Below are 24,618 nucleotides of genomic sequence, written 5' to 3' on the forward strand. Positions count from 1 at the left end.
CGCCCACGCGGGCTCCGATAGGCTGCGACCCGCAGAGCCCCGCCCCCGCCGGGCTGGATTGGGCAGGGAGCGCGTCCCTCTCTGCGTCTCCACCAGCGGGGGTGTCGGAGGCGCCGGCCCGCACGCGGATATGCAAATGACACCCTCCTCCCTTAGGGGAGAGTGCTGGTTGGCGGAGAGAGGCCGCGACCACGCAGCTGTGAGGGGAGGGGGGGCGTGGGGGAGTTGTCGCGTTGGAGACGGCGGGTTCGGCGTTCCAATCCCCCCGCCCTCCCCCCGCAGTCGGGGAGCCCCCGCGCGGCGGTGAGAGGGGTCGGGGGTGCGTGTGGGTCCCCTCAGAGCTCCCCGAGGGGGCCCCGCGGCCTGGGGGCTTTGCGGCACCGGCGCCGCCGCTCCCGGGGACAGTAGGGGCACCGGGGTGACGCCGGCAGGAGAGGGCACCACTCCCTCTGCCCTTTCCCCGGCTCTGGTGAGGTGAGGCCGCTCCCGCTGCCCGCCCCGTGGGGCCGCGCTCAGGCTGCCCGGCCGGAGGTGCTCCCTGCCGGCGGAGCCGGTCTGGCTGCCCGCGGCCGCGGGAGGGAGCCCGAATGGGGCTCCCTCCATGTTTGTTTCTTTTCTCAGGGGGAGTCCTGCGGCCCGAGGCTTCCAGCTGGTGGTGCAGGAGCTGGAGGTGGGATGGAGTAGTGGCGTGAGGACCCCGCGCCTTAACATAAAAAGGAAAGAGGCTGGAATCGATGGTGGTGTGCGCCTCTGGCTGTTCCCTATGGCAGCCACGGACCCCCAGGTCCTGGCCTTGGCTGCTCAGATCACTGAGAGCAGAGAACAGGACATCCCCCTGCTGCTGCTGAAGTTAAAGGGTAATTAATACCGTTCCTAAAAGAAAAGGATGAGGTAGTGAACTATGGACAGCCCTCCCGTCTGCTTCCTTAAATACAGAAGGTTTTTCTGAAACTCTGTAAGGAAGGTTGATACGGCAGCTTTTCCTGAGTGGCATTTGGCTTGGCAACAATAAGGAGGAGGAGCTGGGGAGCAAATGGACAGAAGTTTTATCTGCCTTTCAGCTGTCGCCCTGATAAAGTAGGCCTTTTCCCTGCTGCTACGGGCAGGGGTCTTACACTTGGTCAAACAATTTCTCCCAGTACTTTTTGGAGAGAGAGCCAGGGTGGTTGTCAGTATTCAGTTTTTAAATCTTAACACAGAAACAAGATCATGAGCTCCTGTGTGATTTCCCTGTCTTTCCTTCTGCTATACAGCCACTGCTCATAGGAACAGTTGAAACAAGTCAGGTCCTGTTCTAAATTGGGATTTAATTATAAGGAAGCTATATGTTTCCCAGTGGTTGTGGTTTTATCTAGCCTAGGAAATTCATACAAATGGTCCATATCCCAGGTAATGTATGTTTTGCTACTAAATATGTAGAGAGAAAATGGAAGGCTAAGTTTAGCTATCCTTCCCAATTGTCATATAATCTTACAAATGAGTTGTAGCTGCAGCAGCAAAGATTGCTGACAAAATATTTTATGCTGTTGTTAGCACTTTTACAATTACTTTAATCCTGGCTCTGTGTACATATACTCTTCTGACATTTTAGAAAAAGAAAAAAATCTTGCACATCAGAGTCTTATGTTCCTCTTTGTCTCTCTCCTGCTTTCTTCCCACAGGTATTTTAAGTAGTTCTTCCTTAGGATCTGAAGAATCAAATAAAATTAAGCAAGATATATACGATTATGGTCTTACTCAGTACTGCTTGCTGGTCCTTAAGCGAGACCACTCTCAGCTGTGTGGAGCCTGGGCTACTGCTGCCCAGCTAGCAGAGATACTAAGGTAAAAAAAGAAAAGCTGAGAAGTTTTCCTCTAGTTTTCTTTCTGTCCTTTCATCTTGCTCTTTCTCTTTTCAAGCTGTAATACTTTGGCTCCCATCCAGAACAAGGCTTGTTGTTCAGGAAAGGCCAGGGTTAAAGTGCGGGGAGCAGTCAAGAGCAGAGGGGTCAGGCATAGCCTAATTGGTCCTGTTTAATTCATTTGCATTGTGTTTCATTGAGCTGGGGGAACTGTATGGTGGGAACAGGGTTTATGTTGGCTTTACCTTCTTTTGTGGACAGTACTCACCAGTGCAACAGTTCTTACCCAGTAATTATGTAATTCTGAATTGTAGTTATTTAAAAAGGTTTGTTTGCTTAGATTTCATCTTGAAAAGTCTTCAGCCTGATTCACTCACTGCTCAGCTTGACTGTATTTAAATATTTATTTAATATACCCATTTTAAGTATTTACATTTTTAAATATAATAGATGACACAGTTCATACAGATTAGATAACCTGATGTAGTGAAATTGTGAGAATGGCATTGTAAATAAGAGAACTTTAAACTCAACCCCCCAGTGAGCCAATCTCAATTTTAAATGTCAGGAAAAAGAATACATTTAAAATTTTCCTCAAGTTGTATTTAGTTTTGGCTTAACTAGGGAGCAAAATTCTAAGGCATGAAGTAATTATGTGACCATATCTTATTTATGCCATATCTGCAGTATGAAGTTTTAATGCAAGGAATTTTAGTAAGGGATGCAAGAGTTATCACCAGAGTAGTGTGATACTTAAATCATGCCTTATAAGCTGTTTCAGTTGCAGAGAATACTGAAATTTATTTTAGCTGTAAAAATGTCCTTTTGTAACTAGATGAATCTCAGCTTCATGCCTAGAATTTGTTTTCCAAGGGCTTTGGTAGACATCTTTATGTGTGTGCTTTCCCAAAAAGCTAACATAGCCTAGATAAGATATCAGAATGCAAAATTCATAAAAAGTCAGGAAGACTCTTTTGTTGCACTGATATCAGTGCCGAGTGCAGAATTGAAACAACTTACCAGTTGTAAAACATGCAGTTTCTTGTAAAAAGTCTTCCAGAAACAACCAACGTGTTGTGGTGAGTAAAATAAGAGAGCTGAGATCTGAGGAACTGATTTCTAGCCCACATGTCTTCCCCAGTTAGAGAAAAGTTGTAGGCAGGCTCGCTGAAGGTTTTGTGGTATATTTTTTTTATACATATTTTCACTGCCTGATGTGCACTCTCTTCATCATCAGGCTTCCTTTATAATTTTCTTTTCTACCTTTCTATTTTGCCTTTTTTTTTGCTTCTTTATGACCATCAGAGCCCTTCCCTAGAATATGGAACAAGCCTGAACAGATTCTTTGAAGCTGAAGGAGAAAGTGCCTTGGATATGTTTTTAACTGAGAGATGCCGTAATAAGTAGTAATATGGTCTCCAACCTGCAAGTGATTGCTCTTCCTTGGAGGCAGCCACCTTGGAGCCAGTCACAGCAGTGAGCTGTTGTTCAGGGGGGAATTATCCCATGGCACTGAAGCATTTCTTTGATGATGTGACATTCATTCAAAGTTGTTCAAACAGTCCTTTGACTATTCAGATTGATTTTTTTTCTTTTTTCTTTTTTTTTTTCCTCCTCTGCAGTCATTGTTGTGTAGGGCTAGAGGTGAAAGAAGATCCTGAGGAATTTTACAAGAAGTTTCTTCCTTCAGCTATAGACAGCCTGCTGGTTTTGGGAAAACGCTTGCAAGCACGATTTATCCGAGCAATCAAGGTATTTAAGTTTCATAGTTAAAGGAGCAGAGAATGCCTGCTAACTTTCTGAGGTCACATACTGGATAAGTAGGATGTTATTCTAGGGACATGGTATTAGGAAACTTTATTTTCCAGAAATTGCAGTAGTTTTTCTTATGCCTTGGAGCTCTGAAGCTGAAATCTGTCATTGTGCAGCATTTGCTCCGTGACTTGTGCAAAGCCACTCTGTTACCATAGGCCTGTTTAGATAGTTTGGCTACTACTTTTCACAAGTTTTAAAGGTAGAGGGAAGAAGTGCAATTACAAGAAGGATTGAAGAATTAGAGCAGTATGAGATGGGAAAAAAAAAGCCCTACAAAAGGCAGCATCCCAGTCATGGTAGTGTCTCAACTTTGCATACCATTAGTTCAGCCTTTGTAATAACTTAGTTCCCACTGATTTTGTTCAGCTTTACAAAAAATGGTTTAGGAAGTATTAAGATTTTAAATCAGATTTGCTGAAGTTTATTTTGTCATTCAATTTCTGCTGCATAATTGGCAAAAAAATACCAAGAATGCTCACTGCTTCTGAACTTGCACATGGAGAATACCAAAGGCAGACTTCATTAATTTATAGATTTAAGCACTTTCTCAAATTTCCCTCCTTTTTTTCAGTGAAGAAGGGTTTTGCCTGGCTAGGTTCCCTCATGCTTCTGAAGCATTGCAAGTTCTAGAATCAGAAGGAAAAAAAACCCCAACAAACAAAAACCCATGAGTAATTTAAATAACCAACTTCATGGATTCTGACAGTTTCTTTTAATATCCCCATTTCCCCATATTATCTCATTTCTTGGCCCACTGGCTTCTTGCTCTTAGTCAAAGTTTTCCTACAAAGTATTGTGATAGACACCACAAACAATAAATTCTCAGAAAGCACCAGTGCAATGACATGGTTTCTGTTAGTCCAGTACTTGAGAAGTGCATATAGTGCTTAAGGAGGAAGCTTCCTAAATGACATCCCAGGAGACTCTTATCCACAATATGTAATTTCCCCTATACTTTCTTATTATGTCTCAGCCTACATGCTACTTGAGTCAGGCTTGTGGGCAAAGATTTCTTTTGAATGCAAATCCAGTCTACGTTATAATTAGTACTTTGGCTTTTAAACTTCGTGGTCTCAGAGGTGACTGGGCACCCAGACTTGGTGCTTGCTCAGTGGAATTTTGGAAATCCCACTCTACCAGTGGAGATTTGAAGTTTATTCTGCTCTCTTTTGCTTTTTGTACAAGTCTTTGAAGTCAAGGGAAGTACTGAAATAGCTTTCAGAAACTCACATGTTGCCAAAACACAGAGCAGATAATATCACAGCTGAACTTATTAGTGTTATTTTGTATCTCTCCTTGTCAGTATGGACGAAATACAAAGTTAAACCTTGACTGAGGACTGGGGCTCCAGCAGGGATCTAGGAATAAGCTTCCCAGGGTTTCATTTGTGGAGGCTCAGTTAAGGCTTAATATAAGGCCATGTGCTTTGTAACAGCATTTGTCAGCACTGTGGTACTGTCAAACGCCCCTTTGCTTTTCCACACACCAGGATTTCAGATTTCCAGTAGCCTGTGGCTCACACTTGGAATAAAGACTGGAATGTGCATCTGTATGTGCATTCACATGTTAAAACCTGAATATTCCTGCTGGTCATAGGGGAGCACTGGAGCACCTCTGCAGTGAAGAAAGGCTGAGAGAGATGGGGTTGTTCAGTGTGAAGAAGAGAAGCCTCTGAGGAGAACTTATGTCACCTCCCAGTACCTAAAGGGGCTACAAGAAAGCTGGAGAGGGACTTTTTACAAGGGCATGTAGTGACGGGAGAAGGGGTGATGGCTTTACACTGAAAGAGGGAGGTTTAAATCAGATATTGGGAAGAAATTCTGTGCTGTCAGGGTGGTAAAACACTGGGACAGGTTGCCTAGAGAAGCTGTGGATGCTCCATCCACAGAAGTGTTCAAGGCTAGGCTTGAGCAACCTGGTCTAGTGGAAGGTGTCCCAGCCCATGGGGCTGGAGCGAGATGGGCTTTAAGGTCCTTTCCCACCCTACCATTCTATGATTGATTCTGTGTTTTTTTCCAGTCCAGTGTTATCACAAGCAAGCACATAATGTAGTCTGTTTGGCAAATAGATCAAATTTCAGCTAAATAGTGGTTTGGTATTTGCTCCCAGACCTCCAACTAGGAGGTGCTGCTGAAGCTTCACCATATCAATTTTCAGGAATCTTTTTCATTTTGACTTCGTTAAAGTAATATATTTCCCACTTAGTCCATTCAATCTGTGATGCATATTTGCTGAGCCATTATTTGTCTTCTTATCCCTCCTATGCCATCAAATATTTTTAAGGAGTAAATGAAGCTTTCTCTCTCCTTGTTGTGATTTTTTTTTTTTTTCCCAAATGGATGCCTTTTTTTTTTTCAGTATATTCAGATCTTCTTGATTGATCTCTGACCTTAAAGATCTCACAAGCTGGGTTGGTTTTTTTTTTTCACTAGTTCCTACAGTTTAACCAACCTCATTTGGAAATTTGGTGGTTTGGTCTCCAGATTCCTGAGGCATACAAACTTTCCCATGACATCAAGCTGAAGTCCTTAGTGAAGATACATACACGTGTTTTTACCTACTTCTCTTTTGTTTAGGATAAGGAAAAACAAGACTTTTTACACTGGTTCCAAATAGTAACTGATGCCATCTGCTGGCTGTTTGGTGGGCATATTCAACTAGCAGCATGTGGTAAGGGAAATGTCAACCCACAGAACACCTGAACATTTATTTATGGCAGCTACAAGTACCAAGAATCACTCTTAAGCTAATCTCCACCTAGTCTTCTAAATTGGAGTAGATGGTAAATCAGTCTCTCTAAGTAGTTAGCTCAACAGCAATATCTAAAATGGTAAACATCCTCTAAAGGGAAATACTCAAGAGCTCCCCTTCTAGTCTTTCAGAGACAAATATTTAAAGTGTCATCCTGTAATTTCCCTTTGTAAGTCTATACCTTTTAAAAATAGTTTTGGGGTTTTTTTCCAGTAAGGGACAGTTGATCTTTTCCTGTGTGTGATTAAAATATGCAGAAATTTGACCAGAGTACATTTCTGGGCCTGACGAGTAGATAGAGTTGGAGACAGATTTCTGAAAATTTTGCCATGATGGGAAAGTTTACTAATATCTAGCAAACTTAACTATGTATTTCTAACCAAAATAAGCTTTCATTTAAACTGATGTTAATCACACTGATTTTGAAAAACAGAATTTGGTTTTGTTTCTAGTATTGAACAAAAACCTAAGGATCATAAGATGTGTAACTAAAACCACACATGGTCAAAAAAATTACTGAATATGTAGCTAGAGATACACTAGGATAAAAAAGATGGTGCTTTAATGACATCAGTGGACTTGAATTAAATAACCTGGGGTAACAAACTGCCAAGGTGGAGGTCCGTAACCTTTTTGGATATTGTTGCCCCAGTGTTAATTCCACTGTTGTTGCAGAAAAAGGGTACTAGTGTAACATGAAGGGGTTTAAAGCTTTCATTCCATTGCATCAGTGTCTGAGGGATGTCCAAAGGCAGAAAAAACAGGGTTCAGCATGTTTTTTGGATGTTGAAGTAGTTATCTCAGTAAGTTTCAGTATAAGAATTATAAATGAAGGAATTTGTTCCAGAAACAGTGTCTGGTTTTACTTGCTATGGCTTATGACAAAGTTAATTTGTTTTATGGTATTTTCAAGTCTGGTTGTAATTGCATGATTTCTTGTTTGCTTGGTTTTGGTTTTTTTTTCAGTACTGCAAAATGATCGCTTCCTACAGTTGTTAATAACAGATGATGTTGAAACAGGAATTATAATGATGTCTGTGTTACACAATATTTTGAGGATCAATAGGTTAGTTGTTTTCATATCATTATTTTTCTTGATAATAAATATAAAAGGTAGTTTGTTACTGCTTGGTAAAATAATTTTTTTTCATATACAAGCATTGTTCTGTTTTATTGTTTGGGTTTTTTTTTTTCCCTCTAGTCTTTGTTGTAGAAATTGAAAACATTAAAGAGCTAGGTTTTTAGTGTTCTTAAATTGAGGAAGTGGTAATTGGCTGATTGAAACAGTAGTACTGCCTGGATTAGATTCCTGCTCCAGCTAGCTGGGCATCTTGGGTTGCTGTATATAGCCTGACATAGCTAAAAATAAGTCACTGTTAAAAAGCTCATGTTTTTTAGTGAACACTTCTGTCCCCCTCCTCTTTTTTTTCCTTTCTTATTTTTAAAGTTCTGTCTTGCTTCAAGTTGAAGAAGAGACCCTTCACTCTGTTTTGGATGAACTTGTTTACAAGCTTTCCTCTACCACCAATCCTGCTGTAGGAAGTGCTGCCACAAAACTGCTGTTGTTGGTGGCAAAACTTTGCAAACAGCTTGTGCAGTTACTCACAGCTCGCTACAAAGGTTTGTAAACATGCATGGGACCAATCACTAAGCCTCCTCTTACATTCCCCGTGAAAATAAAAAGACAGGTTTCCCATTGTGGTTCAATAACTCTCCAGTACAGGTGGAAACTACAGTGCTGTGTTGCTTTGGTTTTTTTTTCCCTTCTATTCATTTTCATTGCAGTTTAAGGTACCACTCCTCTTTTTGTTTCCTAGATTTATTTTCTTCTGCATATTGAGGACTCTGCATGTGGCAGCTTGTCTTTTAAAGCTGTTGTTTGTCACTTCCAACCTGATGGGCTTTACTTCTTTCTGTTTCCCTGTGCAGGTTGGTTATTGAGGAATCCGCTGGCAGGGTGCCTGTACTGCCACAGTCAGGGAGCCCTGTGTCACATCTGCCACAGTGCTAAGGCTCACTAATCCAGAATATGAAAGTTTTACTTAGATAAAGTAAACCTTTTGACCCTGGCTGCTGCAGTGACTGCTCATCTGATAAGGGGCTGTTTAGTTATCCAGGAGCTGTCTTTTGATATCCAAGTAATTGGAATGAACTCTTTCGAAGAATTCATGAAATGAGTTTATCATTTTGTCTTGATGCCTTCAGATGATGAGGCTGAGTATGTGTATAATTTGTTCCATGTTTTTCATTCTTTAATCAGGTGCCCCATTTAATGCTTCTGTCTCTAGCCTAGCAGGGAGCTCCAGGAAACCCCTTTGTACACTATCATGCCCATGGAGACTAGGGAAGAGGCATAATGTTTGCCAGGTCTTTTATATTCTGGATGTTATTGTTGGTCAAAACTACTTGTGAGCAGCCTCAGTCCGTTAAAGACAAGGACATTAAGAAGAGGGAGTGCTAGGCAAAAATGCCCAATTCCCCTTTTTTGCATTTGTGCTGACTACTTATTATACAGTACCAGCCAGATAAATTTCTGGACCAGGTGAACAGCTTTGCCACCTTTTTGCCTACAGAACTGAGAGGAGGGATTCCTTATAGTATGGAATTAAGAATAGTGTGCCTAAGGCTGGTATCACATTGTAGATTCTTGGGAAGCTGCTGTGATGGTCTGATCATCCCAGCTGTAGAATGCTGATTTGTCTAAAGAGGTGCAAATCTCCATCAAAGGATGCTTTATTTTGCTCTAGAATCACAGTATGCCACAGTCATTTAGAAACTCTTCATCTGTCTCCTGTACGTTTCATCTTTCCACTAAGAAAAGAAAAAGAAATTACTTTTTTACTCTAGTTTTTTTTTAAGTTAGAATCCTTCTGTTAGTTTTAACTCAGGCTTTGGAATCCTTTAGAGATTTTGAGGAATAAAAGCAACAAAGAAAGCATTACAGCCTTTCTACCATCTGGCCATTGAAGTCCCTTGGCTTCACAGTGGCTCAGAGCTGTCAGCAGTGTGAGGTGCTTTGGTGTGACCTTTGCCAGTGAAGGCAGCCTGCCAGAGGTGACGGCATCTCCAAGACCAGCACAGTCAGGTTTCCAGGAGGGCCTGGCCTTTTGTCTGCATGGGTTGACACATCTGTGAGACACATTTGAGGTATTCCCTGTCAGTAGCCAAAAGGTGCATATGGCTGTGTAGTCTGTACAGAGACTGGCAAATGGTTGTGTCAGACCCGCAGCCCTTCTCTTGTGTAGCTTAGCTCCCTGCTTTTGCAGGGCTCAGGCAGCCTTGGGCACTCACTGACTCCATTTACACTCCTGCCTGTCTCTCTCCTGAAGTGTTTAACTGTTGTTGTCTTTCCAAAATGGTGCACATGGTGCCACAGAGGTGCCATTTCTGTGTGCTCCAGATCCTGTAAGTACATGTGAGTGTTGGAGTTGCCCAGTGTATGAATATGCTTATGGACAATGATTTGAAGATGGAAAAGTTACTTGAATCTGCAGTTCAGAAGGCGAACACGTGCCTACTTCAGGCCCTCCTTCCTCTTCCCTCCAACTCTCTGCAGAGCCCTTAGGCTCTGGGATTTGTCTGATACAAACATTTTAGCACATGTGTGTGTTGTGGGGGAGTACAAGTGTGCTTTTTAGCTACTGCAGACCCAAAAAGCTGTTTTGTCTCATGGATTGGATGCACTCAGAGTTAAACTATGCTGTACAGATAAGACATCAAACAATTCCAGTTAGAAATAAATAAAATATATAATGAAAAATATGAGAAGAGTGTTAATAACACCCAGCACTTGTGTGGTGCTTTGAATTCTTTTTATTACCTTAAAATGACTTACTGATAAGACACTGAAAGTACATTGGCAATTTGACTGCCAGTGGTATAGACACAATACTGCCTTGGACATACAAAATCACTTGATAATACTTCTCTGTGATAGTTGGAGCATCAAATATTCTTTGATAAGATTATGCATTGACACTTAAAAGATGGCTCATGCTGTTCAGCTCTCATGCTCCTTTGCACATAGAATCACATTTGATTTGTTGACTTGCAGTTTGTTACTTTAAAAGCCTGAAAAGAAAAATTCACTTTAGTGAACTAGCAACTTCTCTTTTTCTTAGGATTAAAAGGGCTTTTAAGTAAACAGTGGACTGGCAAAGGATTTGACAGGGAGCTCAATCAGCTCTTGGACCTGCTATATTTGGAACAATCCAATGGAAAAGGAGAAATGCAGGTGAAGTTTAATGAGACTTTCAGATGTGAAATCCTATTTACATGTGATTTGTGTATGTTTAGAATGGATTTACTATATCACTTTGTAGACACTTTTTAAAACTTGTGTTATTATTTCACTATGTTAATTTTTTAATTACCTTTTAAAATTTATTTTATTGTGGTTTTTTTAAAACATCAAGAAATTGCTCAGTCATTAAGATATGGGACTGTGACTCAAGAGACTGACTTTCTGTGCAGATTCACCATAGATTTCAATATAACAACGGGGCAAAATAATTTATTTTTTTGCTAACTGTAAAATTAAAATAACTGCATCTGCTTTTCTGACATCAGTGTTATAAATTTAGATCTCTGAATTCTAGGCAGCATTTACATAGAGCTAAGTCATATGCAGAAAATGTGCAGTAAGAACACCACCTGGACTATGTTCCCAATAAGAGACAATGTGTGTTTCATGATCATCTTAAAAAAATTTTACATGCAGGTTTCTCAGAGACAATACTTTAAAGAAAATCAGAGTTATGTTTGCTGAGACCTGCTTTCATCTCCAACAGAGCAGGGTGTTTTGTTTGTTTGTTTGTTTGTGAGGTTTTTTAAAATCCATTTAAGAATGGAATTGATTTTTTTTTCATGTTTGCATTTCAGTGACTTCTGATCATACTGCAAATGTAACATTTTTCCTGCTGCTCTTTCTCCAAACTTGTCTTTCTGTCCTCTCTAGTGTAGGTGTTTTGATTGAATCACCATCTGAAATATCAAGTGCTTCATGTGTTTTAAATACAAATTTCTAATATTGATAATATATATGGGGTTTTTTGTGTGTATGTGCTGTAGATTCATTTGTTTACCACAGAGAGCATCAATACAGGTGATCAGATTAGCTGCTTTTGGGGCAAGTATGGAGTTCATGATAATAACTGTCTTGTAAGACTTTAAATTCCCCAATTTGATGCATTTTAAAACTGATGGGGTTTGGCCAAATGTTGAGATTGTCCAATTATGCAAGCCATAATAAAGTGTTTTCATATGCTTAGAAAATATTCTAACAACTGCTTTATTAATTTCAGAAGCAGCATCAAGCAGCTTGTATAATCCAGGCTGCGTGGCGGGGATTTCAGACAAGGAAAAGGCTGAAAAAGCTACCCCAAGCAGTGATCACTTTACAGAGAAGCTTCAGGTAAACAGCATGGCTTTGTGAAAAACGGTAAAGAATAGAATCTAGTAAGAAGGTTTGGGTTGGGCTGGGTTTTCTCAAGTTACAAAGGGGCAGGAAAAATTCAGGTCATCTAATTCAATGTCCTGTTTGAAGTAGGCCCAGCCTCAAAATGGGATCTGGATGCTCAGGGTCACATCCTGTTTTGGTGGTCTCCAAGGATGGAGATCCTACCATCTCACTTGATCCCTTTCTTTGTGCTAGGTGATTTGCCTTGGGAAGAATTCTTCCATTACAGGCAGTGGGAATTTCCTTGTTGCACTCTTTATCACTGCCTCTTGTCTTTATTCTGAGCACCCCCATGAGTCTAGCTGTGTCTGCTCTATAATACTTCTTTAGGTAGTGAGAGACAGATTTGCCTTCTTTTAGGCTAAACACACCTTGTCTGTCCTTATATATCCTACGTTCTATGGCCCTAATTGTCTCTGTTTGGACAGTGTCTATCCCTCCCATTTGTCAGTATTGGGCTTCCATTGGGGGGCCCAGTAGAGTGTGACCAATGCTCCAGGTTTGCCAAGTAAAGCCAAATAATCTTCCCATTAAGCTGTAGCCTTTGTTCCTGCAAGGGCTCACTACTGGCTCATGTCCAGCCTGTTCCCCCTTTGCAGTGGAGTTGCTGTCTGGGTAGTTGGTGCCCAGCCTGTGCTGGTTCATGAGGTTATTTTGTACCAGGTGTAGAATTTCCCGTTTGAACTTCATGTGGCTTTTATTGAAGCATTTTCTGTGTTTGTGGAGGTTTCTCTGAGTGTCAGCCCTGCCCTGCGTGGGAGACTGTGATGACAGCCTTGGTAAAGTCAAGGAAAATGACATTCACTGCTTTCCCCTCATCCACAGAGCCAGTCATCACAGAATGCAATTCAGCTGGTCAAATCTGATTTGCCTGTGATAAGTCTATGCTGGCTGTTCCCATTCACTTTCCTGTCCTTCCTGGATATAGCTTCCTTGAGAACTTGTTCCCATGTCCCAGGCCCTAAGTTTGGGCTGACCAAGTGTTCCTTCATTGAAGATGCCTTTTTCCAGTCAGCTGTTATTTCTCAAACATAAAGGTAATGTAATGCCAATACAAGCTTTTTCACTGCAGATTTTTTTAGCAGAAACATCCAAACAATGTGCTTTTTCAGCAGTACCAAGCTGCCACTTCTGGTGCCAAAAGCTCCAACTGTCCCTTTCCCAGCTGCCAGACTTCTCCATGGAAAAAACTTACTTTTGTGATGCTTTCATGTTTTCTGTGTAAAAATTTGTGGCATATGGAAAACTGAAAGTGTGGCATACTGTGGCATGGGATCGCACTAAATAGCACTAGAAGATGATATACTGGTGGTAGGACAGTTAACTGATTCACAGTTAACTTGACACAAAATTGTAAATTATATTGGAGCTATCCTGGAGCTTCCACATGCCAGAGTGCTGCAGAAACCAAGGCCCATAGTGCTTGCTCAGTGTTGTGCTTTCAAGACCTTGTTCTTCATTAATTTTTTAAATCTTTGGCTCTCAGAAGTAGAGTCACTTCAGTGACCTAGAAATAGTATCCTCTGCCTTGGAGCAGCACAAAAGAAGGAAGCTATGTAAATAATGCTTGTCTCACTTGAATAAGATTTCAGCAGTAATGTTAGCACCTGTTAGGCTAGCTCTTTTGAGAAATTTAGTGTGAATCCAATGTAGGTTAAGGAATCTAAATCAAATGCAGACTCCACAGCAGGTTTTTCAAACTTTTCTTGCATGTTGATCATTACTGTGTCAAAAGTAGATCTTAGAAATCATTGTCAAATTACATTGCATTGTGACCAAAGTAAGACAAAGCAAACATTTATGCTTTATTGTCTAGACTGGCCTTAAGAGGTTATTGGACTATCTAAGGTGTAATCTTTAAATTCTGAAAGGTTTGCAGTGGCAAGCAGTGTGTCTGTTGAGGGCTACTGATCACCACACTTTTGTGCTGCAGTCAGGCATCCTTGTCACTCCTTTTTACTCCTTGAAGTAAATATTCCTTATACACTTGAAGCCAATATTCCTTCCCTCATCAGGCACCTTGCAGGCCTGCAAGCCAAACTCATAACCCAAAAAATTTGGTTAATGGGCTCAGACATAACATGGAAAAGCAGCAGTGAAAGGGTGGTGTGACTATCAGCAGCCACCAAGCTGCTTGACTCCCTTGTGTCGTATTTTCAATATTGTAAGCATTAGTGTGTGCCTTTTAAGTAGTTCTTGAGTCATTTGAATGGACTTTTGAAAGTGTTTGTTTAATATTGAGAGGAATGGAAACTTACAGTGTTCATGGCTCACTCAGTGCCAGTGTACTGAGCAAATACAGTAACTGTCGAGTGCCAGTATTGGTTTTCTTCTGTCTAGGTCAAAACATTACACTGAAAAATAGTGTTTGGAATATTGTAAACATGAGTTTTTAAGAGGACTTTTTAATTTTTAGCAGTCGGGTTCTGGTTATGTTCACAGATTTATTTTAGAATAAGTGTGGTTAAATAGTGCTGAGACTGAAACTCCAAACTTTGCTCACCTGCAGCTGCAGAGGAGGATCTTAAACTCTGCAAGTTATAAACTTTTAAACTGTGGTTTCAGAAATATCTCCTCAGTGAATGTTAAAGCCTGTAGTCTCTCCTTGAAGCTAGTTCACTGTTACATAGCTAATTGTAGGATATTTAAAATGGCAAGAATTTTTATTAATAATGCATCAAAAATGAAACCATTTTACATTTCTAAAGAGATGACCAGAGGGAGGCTGCTCTGTGCCATGAACTGCTGAAGGAAGCTTAGATCTCTCTGTGTGTGTTTTACTTTAGCTCAGAGGCAGTTCCCTGTCACGGTGTGGTCTCGTGCAAACAAATACATCTATCATTAGGAGAAACAGAGGATTAAGACCATGTGTTCTGCAGACTACATAGGAAAGAATCAGTATCAAAGAATCATTTAAATACCTGACAGACACTCTTGGTTTCACAGATGTGCATCTGAGAAGTTCATGAAACATTTCTGTAGTTTTCAATGTAGTGAAGCTGATTAAAAATTGATGGGCAAAATATTAATAGTTTTATCAAGAAAATGACACCAGAAGTCCTGTTTGGTCCTGTGACTTCATTCGCCTTACAAATATAATATTTGGATTTAAATATTAATTACCTGAATTAAAATTGTAAAAATTTACAGCTCTAATTTGCAGAAATGTGTGGGCTGAAAACCTTTAATTTCCTTGAAATCATTCTGATATAATCACATGTATCATGATCTGTCTCTGTAGGTAGGTGTATGGGCACACCTCAAGTCTGCATTACAGTTGTAAAAGGATTATGGTCTGTCAGATTGTGGTGTAGGCTTTTTTATCTGTTAGGGTCAGATCTTTAAATCCAGAGCATCTCTTTTACGCAACATCTTTCATCCCAATCTCTCTCCAACCAGTTAAAAAGACTGAAGAGAAATTATGGTTGGTGGAAAAATTATAGCTCAATTTATACTAGTGATGGGAAACACACAAATAGTTCAGTAGTACTGTGAATCTAAAGGCATGTACCATGCAGCAATAGCAAAATTGCTGGACATTAGTTCTAGTCTGTGGACATTTTCCTCCTCTAGCATCCCTTATAACTCTGCTCTGTCTATTGGTTTTCTTTCCTAGTGCTTAAAGCACTTCTTTCATTGTCCCCAGAAAAGTGCTAGAGGAGAGCAGGATGCAGGGCTGTGGGCCCAGTGGGAGTACTCAGGTTCTAAGTGGGGAAGTGATTTTGCTGCAATAGGAACAGAGAAGTCCCATTGTTACCTTGTTGTGGGGTAAAGTTGTACATTCTCAGGCCTTAACCTGCTAATGGGGTTGGGTCCATGGGGATGAGAAGGGCAGTGAAGGGAGGGAGAGTCTCAGCTCACACCTCCTCATACTTCACTGAGAGCATGGCCAAGTGATCTCACAAATTACTAGTATTGATACATAAGTATGTAAAGTATTTATATGTTAGACTCTACATAGATATGTTGCTATGTGTATAACTGATGTACATGTTGTTATTAGCTTAAACACGCCAGGGCCAGTTGCAGAGGTTTTCAATTGTCTCATCTGTGAAACATCTGCTGCGGCTTTTTGAGTGCAGAGCAGGGCAACATCCTAACATCAAATCTAGAACCGATCAGGAGGAATTTGCAGGAAAATTCTTTCATAGTGTTCTCTTAACAAAGCTGATGGAGCAAATCTGTCAGTCTGTATTTCCTGGAGAAAAAAAATCCCTCCAAAATTAAGAAGTGAGGTTTGGCAGCCAAAATTCTGATCTAGTTTTGCAGTCACTACAGAAATAATGATATGTATTATGGGAAGCAGGTGCCATGCATGCTGATGGATGGACTGGAAAAGGTGCATGCTGGAGCAGATGGCTAATGTTGCTTTACCTCTGCCCCAGATGATGGACTCAAAATTTTTGTTCCAGTTCATTCTGGCTGTGAATGTCCCATCATTCCCTTCAGGGTTTTTGGAACTTTATCCTAAGTAAAGATTTATACTTTGATTTCATAGAGTGGTTCAGAGTTTTTCATGGCTATAGATAGCGTGGTAATTTGTTAGTTTGCAGGAGACTTCTCATTGCTTGGTGTCATTCTGCATCCAACAGCTGGCATAGCAGAGTGTTTTGTGGATTTTCTTTCTTGATGCTGGACCACTTAACACAAATAAAAAGAGAGATACTTTAAAGAAATGTACAGCTTAAGGTAATTGTTAATGATTTTTGTATTGCAGAGCTAAACGGGAACAGGAGCTGCAGCATTTAACAAAACAGAAGGAAGATGAAGCTCTAAAACTGCAAATGCAACTTCAGAGACAGAGGGCCATGAGACTCTTCCATGAACGACAGCTGGCCTTACTGGAAGTTGTCCATGCCAGTATGATTGATATTAAACTATAGCAGAAGATTAAACTGTAGGGGACTCCTTAGGAACAATTTCCCCAAATCTATTTCCTAATCTTGCATGTCTGTTTGCACTGTAGTCTTACTGTCTCTTCTCCTGACCCAGTTATCTGAAAGAGAATGTGCTAATTCCCCCAGGGCTCAGTAACTACTGATCAAGATCTGCTGCCTTCAAAATGGTGCAGGGGAAAGGGAGAGCCAGTTTTCTTGTGTTACAAAGCTCCATTGTAGCTATGATCTGCAAGACTTGGCCAACAGCTGGCAGACCTTGGGGGCTTTTAACTGAGAGCACCCAAGTTTTTTGGTACTATCTAGTTTGATGATTAACGATGTTAATTGTTAAGAGAACCCAACCTACAGTCTTGTAACTGGGTTTTTGTTACCTTTGTAGGTCAGGTGAATAAATACATGGAGGAAATGGAGGAGAAATCAGCATTAACTATCCAGAGGTTCTGGCGAGGGTATAGAGCAAGAAGAATTTTTCATCAGCAGAAGCAATCTCTTAAGGAGTATAAGGCAGCTGTCATCATTCAGAGAGCTGTAAGTATTTATACTTTGTTCTAACAGTAGATAGGACTGAGCAGATTATTGTGAAGGCTCATAAAACCCTGTTCATTCTCTTACTGTCAATGTAGCCATAATTTATTAAAAAATTACTCAAGGGGTGATAGTCTAGAGCCACAAGTTGCTTTAAAGGGTTAAACCTTGTACGGGCTATAAAGCCTAATACAGTCATGAACTAAAATATGAAAGCTGCTTCTTTGAAACCCAGGCTTGGAATGTCACCATACTACAAATGAGTCAGTAACTTACTATGAGTGTTGTTACTTATTATTTAGTGTTCATGCTGACGTTGTGAGTTGTCTTTTCAGCATAATAGCTGCATTTAGGCTCTAGCAGATGCAGTACTAAAACACTTTTCTTTTGCTGATCAATTACAAACAAAGCAGGAAGACAAACCTTCTCTCTGTGATTGTCATATTCTCATATGTTCCTTACAAAGGCTTGTAAATTCTTGGAGAAACGAAGAAGGAGGAGACCTCTCTCTCCTTGGAAAGAGCCCAAGGGACTGACTGATGAGCAGAGACTAGCTTTGCAGCAGAAGGTGGATGACTACATCAAATTGCATCCGGTCTGTTTCTTAGTCATTTCGTAATTTGCATTAATGATGCAACATAAAATACTGTAGGGATGAAATATATTCAGCTTCATAAATTCTGATCAAGATAATCCATTTGAGGTATGTATGTATTAACCCTGCTTGTTTGACAGCAAGACGCTAGAATATTGGGGATTTTAACCATTAATCTAATAAAAAGTGTGAAAGCAAACTGTAATTGGAAAATTTGTATACATGATGATGGATAACTTTGGAGAGAGTTGCAGAGGAAGCAAAATTATGAAGTTAACAATTAAGAACAGCATTTGCCTTCCTTGTTTTGGCATTATTCTTCCCCCAAAAGTTTTAAAATAACTAGCTCCTAATGGTAACAAACTGTTACTTTCCTCCAGGCTTCCCAAATGTCAGAAGAAATGAGTAAAGAATTGCATATGCAGGCTCAGGCAAAGCTGGCACAGTTCCTGTTGAGGAGCAGGCTGGATCAGAGAGCAGCGCAGCGGAGAGAGGCTTTACTGGCTCAGGTCAACACCGACGTGGAGCTGCTAATGAGTATGTGACTGCTCTGATCATGGCTTTGATTACCATTTGGATTAAACCAATTTAGAGGGAAAATTAGAGTGAGCAGTGGTAAAGCCTCATTTCAAAACTGAAATATCTTTCTTCATTTGCCATATGCCTTATCTTGAGATTCAGACTTTATTAGAGATTATCCAAGTGCTGCTGTAGGTTAAGTATACACACCTGTTTTTCAAGGAGCATCTTACTCTTCTTCTGAAAGTGTCTCTCTGATATGTTCACAAGAAAAGCAATGGCACTGTAACAGACATACAATTTCTTCAAAGGGGGTCTCACACAACATATTCACCCACATTTTTTTTGCTTTGGTTTGTTTTCTTGTGTTGTAAGTAAGCTGCTGGTTAAAGCACTCTCACCCCTTCCAGATAAAGAGGGAAATCTTTGAGCTGTGAATTCCACGTTTTCATTTTATCTGGCCTGGCTTTAGGTGAAACAGAATTCCCTACTGTGCTGTCTTAATCCCAGACAAGTGGCTGCATGAAAGAATGAGAGTAGCAAACTGCAGCCACCAGAGAGCACCCAAGCCGGGCAGAATTCAGCAAGTTACTGAATTCCATTATTTAGTCTGTCACGTGCTGTGTCACTGCAGCTCATCACTCCCTGAGCAGGCAAATCAACAACGCACTCTTACACTGTGCTGGGTCCCCCAAGCAGGGAATTCACAGTGCTCCGGCGCCGGAGCAGTGGGAACACCATGCTGATGTCACCCTGTACCAGGAACACTGATCCAGCAGTAGTGACCAGGACATTCTCTGAGGTTATACTTCCACAGGAAGTCATTTTGGTGGATGCCACCACTGCACCTGAAAGAAGTAGTCCATCTTTCCCCTTTCTTCTTTCTGCCCAATGTATTATGTATTTATTTTTATTTGGATTGCCTCTCCAATCAGATTTATGATTTATCATGTAGTCATAAAATTGCGATGCCCGCACAGGGAAAGGAGTGACCTAGGACAGTGGGAAGTGGGAGGGTAGTACTCCTTTTTTTTTTGTAAATACTCATAAAACCACAAACAAAATACAGAAAACTCTCCTCCTTGTTCTTGCAGATGCTCCAGGTTTAGCAGAGACCACAGAAAAAGATCTTGGTGCCTTTATGAGTCGATCAATCCCTGTAGCTACCAAGGCAAGACAAACCCACAACACTATGCTGAAATACACTCGTTGGCCATGGTGGAAGAAGCTTGGGGATGAGTTTATGGAGGATGATGTAATTCCTGACGATGCCATAAACACAGAACTGGAAACTCTCTTTATTGGAGGAAGGAAATCCTTTTAGGTAACAAGCAGATGAATTTCATATTCAACCAGACTCGTATCTAGCACTATGCACTCACTTGTGTATGCTTTTATAGAAGGAAAACATTTGAAAAAGACCAAAGCCTTATTTTAGTGGATTTTACTTAGTAAGAATCCCTTCTTGTACATCAACAGTTGGGCCCTATTGATTGTGCTGTTGCAAATAGGATTTAAATACTGTATTTGTAAATGAGGGTATTTTGTAATTTGTATCACTTTAAAAGTAAGTTCATAACCTTTGGTTTTTCGGTTATTCACAGTGGGATGCATAAAGAATCAGGCCATTGTAAAAGCCTGGGATTTTAGAGGAAAACATTTTATTGGGTGATATGCTTTGAAATAGAGATGGATCCAGAACAAACCAAGACACCAGTAAGAAATCAAGCAAGCATGAGGGAGGCTGGATGCTTTCTTTGTATTCTGCCTCCCAGAATAGCTGTGTCGCCGTTGTACCGGGGATGGTGAGAAGAACAGCACAGAATTCAAGTCCAGGATAAATGGCCGATTTATTAATGAATTAAATCTGTCTTTTATAACTTGGCTTGCAATAGAGGAATGATATGATTGGTCCATTGATCAACTACCTACCAGAGTGATTGGCTGAATGGTATAACACCCATTTCCAAAATATTTTTCCCAGTATACCAAAACACTTCTGCACCTGTGAGATAGTTTACAAAATCTCAAACTGTTTCCCAGCTAGTCTGCGCGAGAAAGGAGACTTTCACAGGCAGCTGTAGAAAGCTAGAAAATTTCTCTGCTAGTTTTTTAGTATCCACATAGCTGTCCTTGCTTCCCCCCTCCGTAGGTTTCCTTTTATTTAACTTTGTCCAGGAGCTCTTTATTCATCTATGAAGGCTTCCTGGTGTCTTTGCCCGCTTCCTTTTTATTGTGATGCATTGCTCCTGAGCTTGGAAAAGGTGATTCTTGAATATTAACCAGCTTTCTTGGGCCCTCCAGGGCTTTGTCCCGGGGTACTCCACCAAGCAGGTCCTGAAGAAGCCAGTCTGCTCTCCTGAAGTCCAGGGCAGTGAGCTTGCTGCGCACCCTCCTTGCCATCCTTGAACTCCACCATTCCATGGTTACTGCAGCCAAGGCTGCCCTTGAGCTTTGCATTCCCCACCAGCCCCTCCCTGTGGATGAGGACATGGTCCAGCATTTCACCTCTCCTAGTTGGTTCCTCTATGTCTTGGAGAAGGAAGTAATCAGCAGTGCATTCTGGGAACCTCCTGGACTGCCTGTCCCCTCTGTGTTGTCCCTCTAACAGGTATTGGGGTGGTTGAAGTCCCCCATGAGGACCAGGACTTGTGAACATGATGCTGTTTCTATCTGTTTGTAGAGGACTTTATCAGCTCAATCTTCCTGTTTGGGCAGTCTGAAGCAGACCCCTACTATAATGTCACTAGTCCCTACCTTCCCTTTAATCCTGACCCATAAACTTCAGCCAGTGTGACCATCTGGACCATCAGCTCTGTCTTTTTAAACCAAGCAGAAGTTGCTTAATCCAGAAAGATCTCCAGCGCAGGGCCTCTGCAGTCACTGTGACCTGGAGGACAGTAAACCCTAGTCAAGAGCTGGATGGTGCTGCCTAGTGATGTGTCTGGAAGAAGAATTTGAGGCTCTGCTAGTGCCATAGCTACCTGTGCTATTTTTCAGGTGAAAGACCAGAGTCTCAAAAATTAGATCATGCCTCACTGCAGAGGAGGAAAAAGTGCAGTGGTTTCTGCTGATTGTATGTGGGCAGCAGTATTGGTTCAGCATGTTTGTTTTCCATTCTCTCTGGAAGGCTTTGAGTTTTAATTTTAGTGGAGATGAATGGAAAACAAATAAATAGAAACAGTGGGCAGAAGACCAAGCCCATTCAGATGCAGCTGATACATGGAAATTAATAACTGGATGGCTGCCAGGAGGAAGAGCTGTGCTCTATGTTAATTTTTTTTAACAGAGTTGTGATTTGGAATGCACTGAATTGGCTCACAATTCCTTTCTTGGACACTTAACTGGTGGAACAATCCATTAAGTATTTGCTAGGGCACTTGCAGGTGTCTGTTGAGTTACATATTATTCTGCACAGCTCTGTTGGGCATTTGAGTCATGTCCATAACAAGACAAGTGCCCTACAAGTACAAGAGCAGAGGGTCTGGGGGCAGTGACCAAGTGCTCCATGGGATGGAAGCTATCCCTCAGCAGCCAAGCTCTGGCACTGGAAATGGCCCAACACCTCTGGATGAACTGCAGCAAACCAGCTTTTCCCTCCTGAATACCTGAGTCCTCTGTGCACATCATTGTCCCCTCAGCTGTGCAGCCACTGGCCCAAACGATTTTGATGCAGACGCCTCTTCTCTTATATTTATTCCTAGTCACACTTATTCTAACAGCTCCTTAGTGCAGGAAGATGGTCACAAAAGGGCTTTGCTGAATCTATCTTATATAAACAGCTGACCCCCATGGCCAGTGTTAAATACCAAGTGAATTAGAGAGCCATCCTCCCAAAAAGCCATTTATTGTAATGGCCTCTGCCACTCACTGCCAGTGGAGTGGATAATGAACTCCCCCTTTGGAATATGCAAATTGCTAAGTCATGGGGATTTTCAAGTGAACAGAGAGCCTAGTGGAAGATGCTGTCTTGCTGGAGGAACTCAAGTTGCTGGTCCAGCAGCACAAATTCCTCTGCTCTACCACAGCCCTGATAAAAATGCTTTGTTTTACTTTGTGCTTGTCACCAGGAAATCACAGTCAGCTGCATTTTACAGACCAGGAAACCTGAGGCAAGAGAGCCATGAGGGAATATGCCTATGGCGATATATAGCTGTATAACCTGTCACCTGTTCCTGTTACTGTCCCAGGAAGAGCGAGCCAGAAAGGGGTCACATGATGGGGTGGAGCTGGGAGATGTTCTTGGATGCCAGTTGCTGTGGCCAGTTTGGAGCCTGGGCCCAGTAAAAGAGATTCCCAGCCTCCTCTGTAGCCCACCTTTGCTCACAGTGGGAGGGATTTGGCATAGCTTGACTCATCCTCTTTTCAAGTCTTCCTGCACCATGGGCAGGACATGTTGCTGGCATTTTATTTCACTGCAGCTCCTTCTGGAATAAAATACTCCTGCCTGAATAATGGGCACAGATACAGACATCTGAACAGAAGTCACCTCCAGCTTGCTACCAAGTGAACAGTCCTGTCTGGGTTATACAATTACCCAAAACAAGACTGTAGGAGAGGTCGTGAGCTGTGATGGTCCAGTCCTACTCCTGCTTTCCTGTTTGCCACAGACCACAGGCATGCCCAGAAAGCCTGGAGCTGTTACTTGGTCATAAACCTACAGCATGGGTAGTCTAGCCAGGCAGGAAAAAGGGGCAGAGTTTGGTTGTATCCAGCAGGTCTTGGCTGTGCCCCTTTGGGTAGCAAGCAGGCTTGACCTGGCAGGCTGAAGGCAGACCTTGCTCACCAAGAGGAATTTTAGGGGTGCTCTCCACACTGGTGGAGTGCCACGCCTGGGGGGGTACCTGCGATGACGAGAGGGGCAGAGGTGGAGCCTGAGCTGCGAAGGCAGTGGCACTCAGGTCGTTAAATATTGACGCTGTCTAAGCTGGCCTGTGGGGGCGATTGAGCTGAATTGCAGGTTTCTGTTGCTGTGATAAATTGGACCAATTTGTCATGTGGTTTTGTTTCTTCCCTCCCTTAAGTAATGCCATACAGGAGCATTATTGCTATGGCTTTAGCAGCAGCAAACAATCTGGAAAACAAAGTCCTCTGGTGGATATGGATAAAATGGAAGCAATGGCAACTGTTCTTCTGCCAAAGGCGCCACCAAAGTCATGGAGCTGGAAGAAGGCAACAAAAAGAACAAAACAAACAAACAAACCATTACTCAGCCCTTTCAGAGACAGAGACAAAGCAGTGTCCTCTGCTGGCTCCTGCAATTGAGGAAAATTCCTGTTTATGCAGACAGATACTTTTTTTTTTAGCTTTAGCTGTAACTGGACTCTGCAAACAACAGGATGTTCATTTCCAGCAGAGACACAGGCATACACTCGAGACTGTGCTGCTAAGTCCAAGGGCGTCTCCTGGCCTTTCAGACTGGCTGTAACAGGAGCTCTGAGCTGAGGATAAGAGATAACCCCGATGCTATTTCACCCCTCGCCTCTGAGTCTTGTGCTGCCCATTTCCATGGGAGCAGAATCTGGTACAAACATCTGCTCTCCACTGCAGAGTATCACATATATTGAGTACAAGGAGAAACAAAAGCTTTCTCCTAGTAGCAGAACCAGGGCTATTTATAAATTAGCATGCATCAGAAAAGGAGGCAGCTCATTGCAGGGGAAGCTGCAAATACCATCACAGTAGTCTCCAAGTTCTCCTTATCATCCTTCTTTACAGCACAGTAACATTAGGTCATCCCCCGGGCATCCTTGTCTCCAGTGAGAAACCCTTTAATAACGAGATTGTTTACTGCATGAGCAATATGGGCCCAGATTGACCAAGGGGAACTAAAGAACAGCTGCCTCCTGTTCCTTCTCCCCTGCCCTCCCTGAAGGCAGGGCTGGGTTTAGCCCAGGTGCCTTCTTGGGACAGAATGGCAAAGTCTGGCAGATGAAGACCAAGGATGGGATGCCACAGCTCTGGCAGTTTTTCCCAGTTGTGCCAGAGAACATCTCTGTGACCTTGAGCACATTCTGTCTCTGTCTTTTCCTCTGTCAGATGAGGCAGAAGAGGTTTCGTATGTTTTATTTGTAATTTAAGAGCCTTCAGTGGAAGATGTCGTGAGCCCTGTGCCACTGAAATCCCTTTCTACTAAGGTGAAATGGGAGTTTGACAGACCTCAGAAAGAAAAAAAAAAAAAAATTGTATAATCAGGTGTTGAACACACAAAAAGAG

At 41.9% G+C, this 24,618-nt stretch overlaps 1 protein-coding gene across 3 annotated transcripts; it reads left to right on the top strand.

Moving 5' to 3' along the window:
• The first annotated feature begins 115 nt into the window (after positions 1-115).
• IQCB1 (IQ motif containing B1) lies at positions 116-23,398 on the top strand. 3 transcript variants are annotated; one of them, XM_017740157.1, is made up of 15 exons: positions 116-303; positions 622-857; positions 1,662-1,824; positions 3,464-3,593; positions 6,233-6,326; positions 7,374-7,473; positions 7,855-8,027; positions 10,529-10,641; positions 11,711-11,820; positions 16,583-16,725; positions 17,143-17,291; positions 17,755-17,883; positions 18,264-18,420; positions 19,497-19,726; positions 20,707-23,398. In XM_017740157.1, exons 1-14 carry the CDS (start codon positions 131-133, stop codon positions 19,724-19,726), a joined length of 2,100 nt encoding a protein of 699 aa, XP_017595646.1. In that variant the 5' UTR covers positions 116-130; the 3' UTR covers positions 20,707-23,398. The 3 variants fall into 3 exon arrangements, with proteins under 3 accessions (XP_017595646.1, XP_008636475.2, XP_017595647.1); XM_008638253.2 differs by lacking the exon at positions 20,707-23,398 and adding an exon at positions 20,007-20,294; XM_017740158.1 differs by lacking the exon at positions 20,707-23,398 and having other exon boundaries at positions 211-474; positions 19,497-20,294.
• The last annotated feature ends 1,220 nt before the right edge of the window (positions 23,399-24,618 follow it).

This window comes from Corvus brachyrhynchos, unplaced genomic scaffold (assembly GCF_000691975.1).
Source record: "Corvus brachyrhynchos isolate BGI_N302 unplaced genomic scaffold, ASM69197v1 scaffold126, whole genome shotgun sequence".
In the NCBI taxonomy this organism is placed as follows: Eukaryota; Metazoa; Chordata; class Aves; order Passeriformes; family Corvidae; genus Corvus; species Corvus brachyrhynchos.

Excerpts from the sequence above, each read along its gene's own strand:
- IQCB1 (XM_017740157.1), top strand. The coding sequence starts at position 131 with ATGCAAATGACACCCTCCTCCCTTAGGGGAGAGTGCTGGTTGGCGGAG. Across the intron at positions 3,594-6,232 it reads GATTTATCCGAGCAATCAAG|GATAAGGAAAAACAAGACTT; the intron begins GTATTTAAGTTT and ends TCTTTTGTTTAG. Across the intron at positions 16,726-17,142 it reads ACTGGAAGTTGTCCATGCCA|GTCAGGTGAATAAATACATG; the intron begins GTATGATTGATA and ends TTACCTTTGTAG.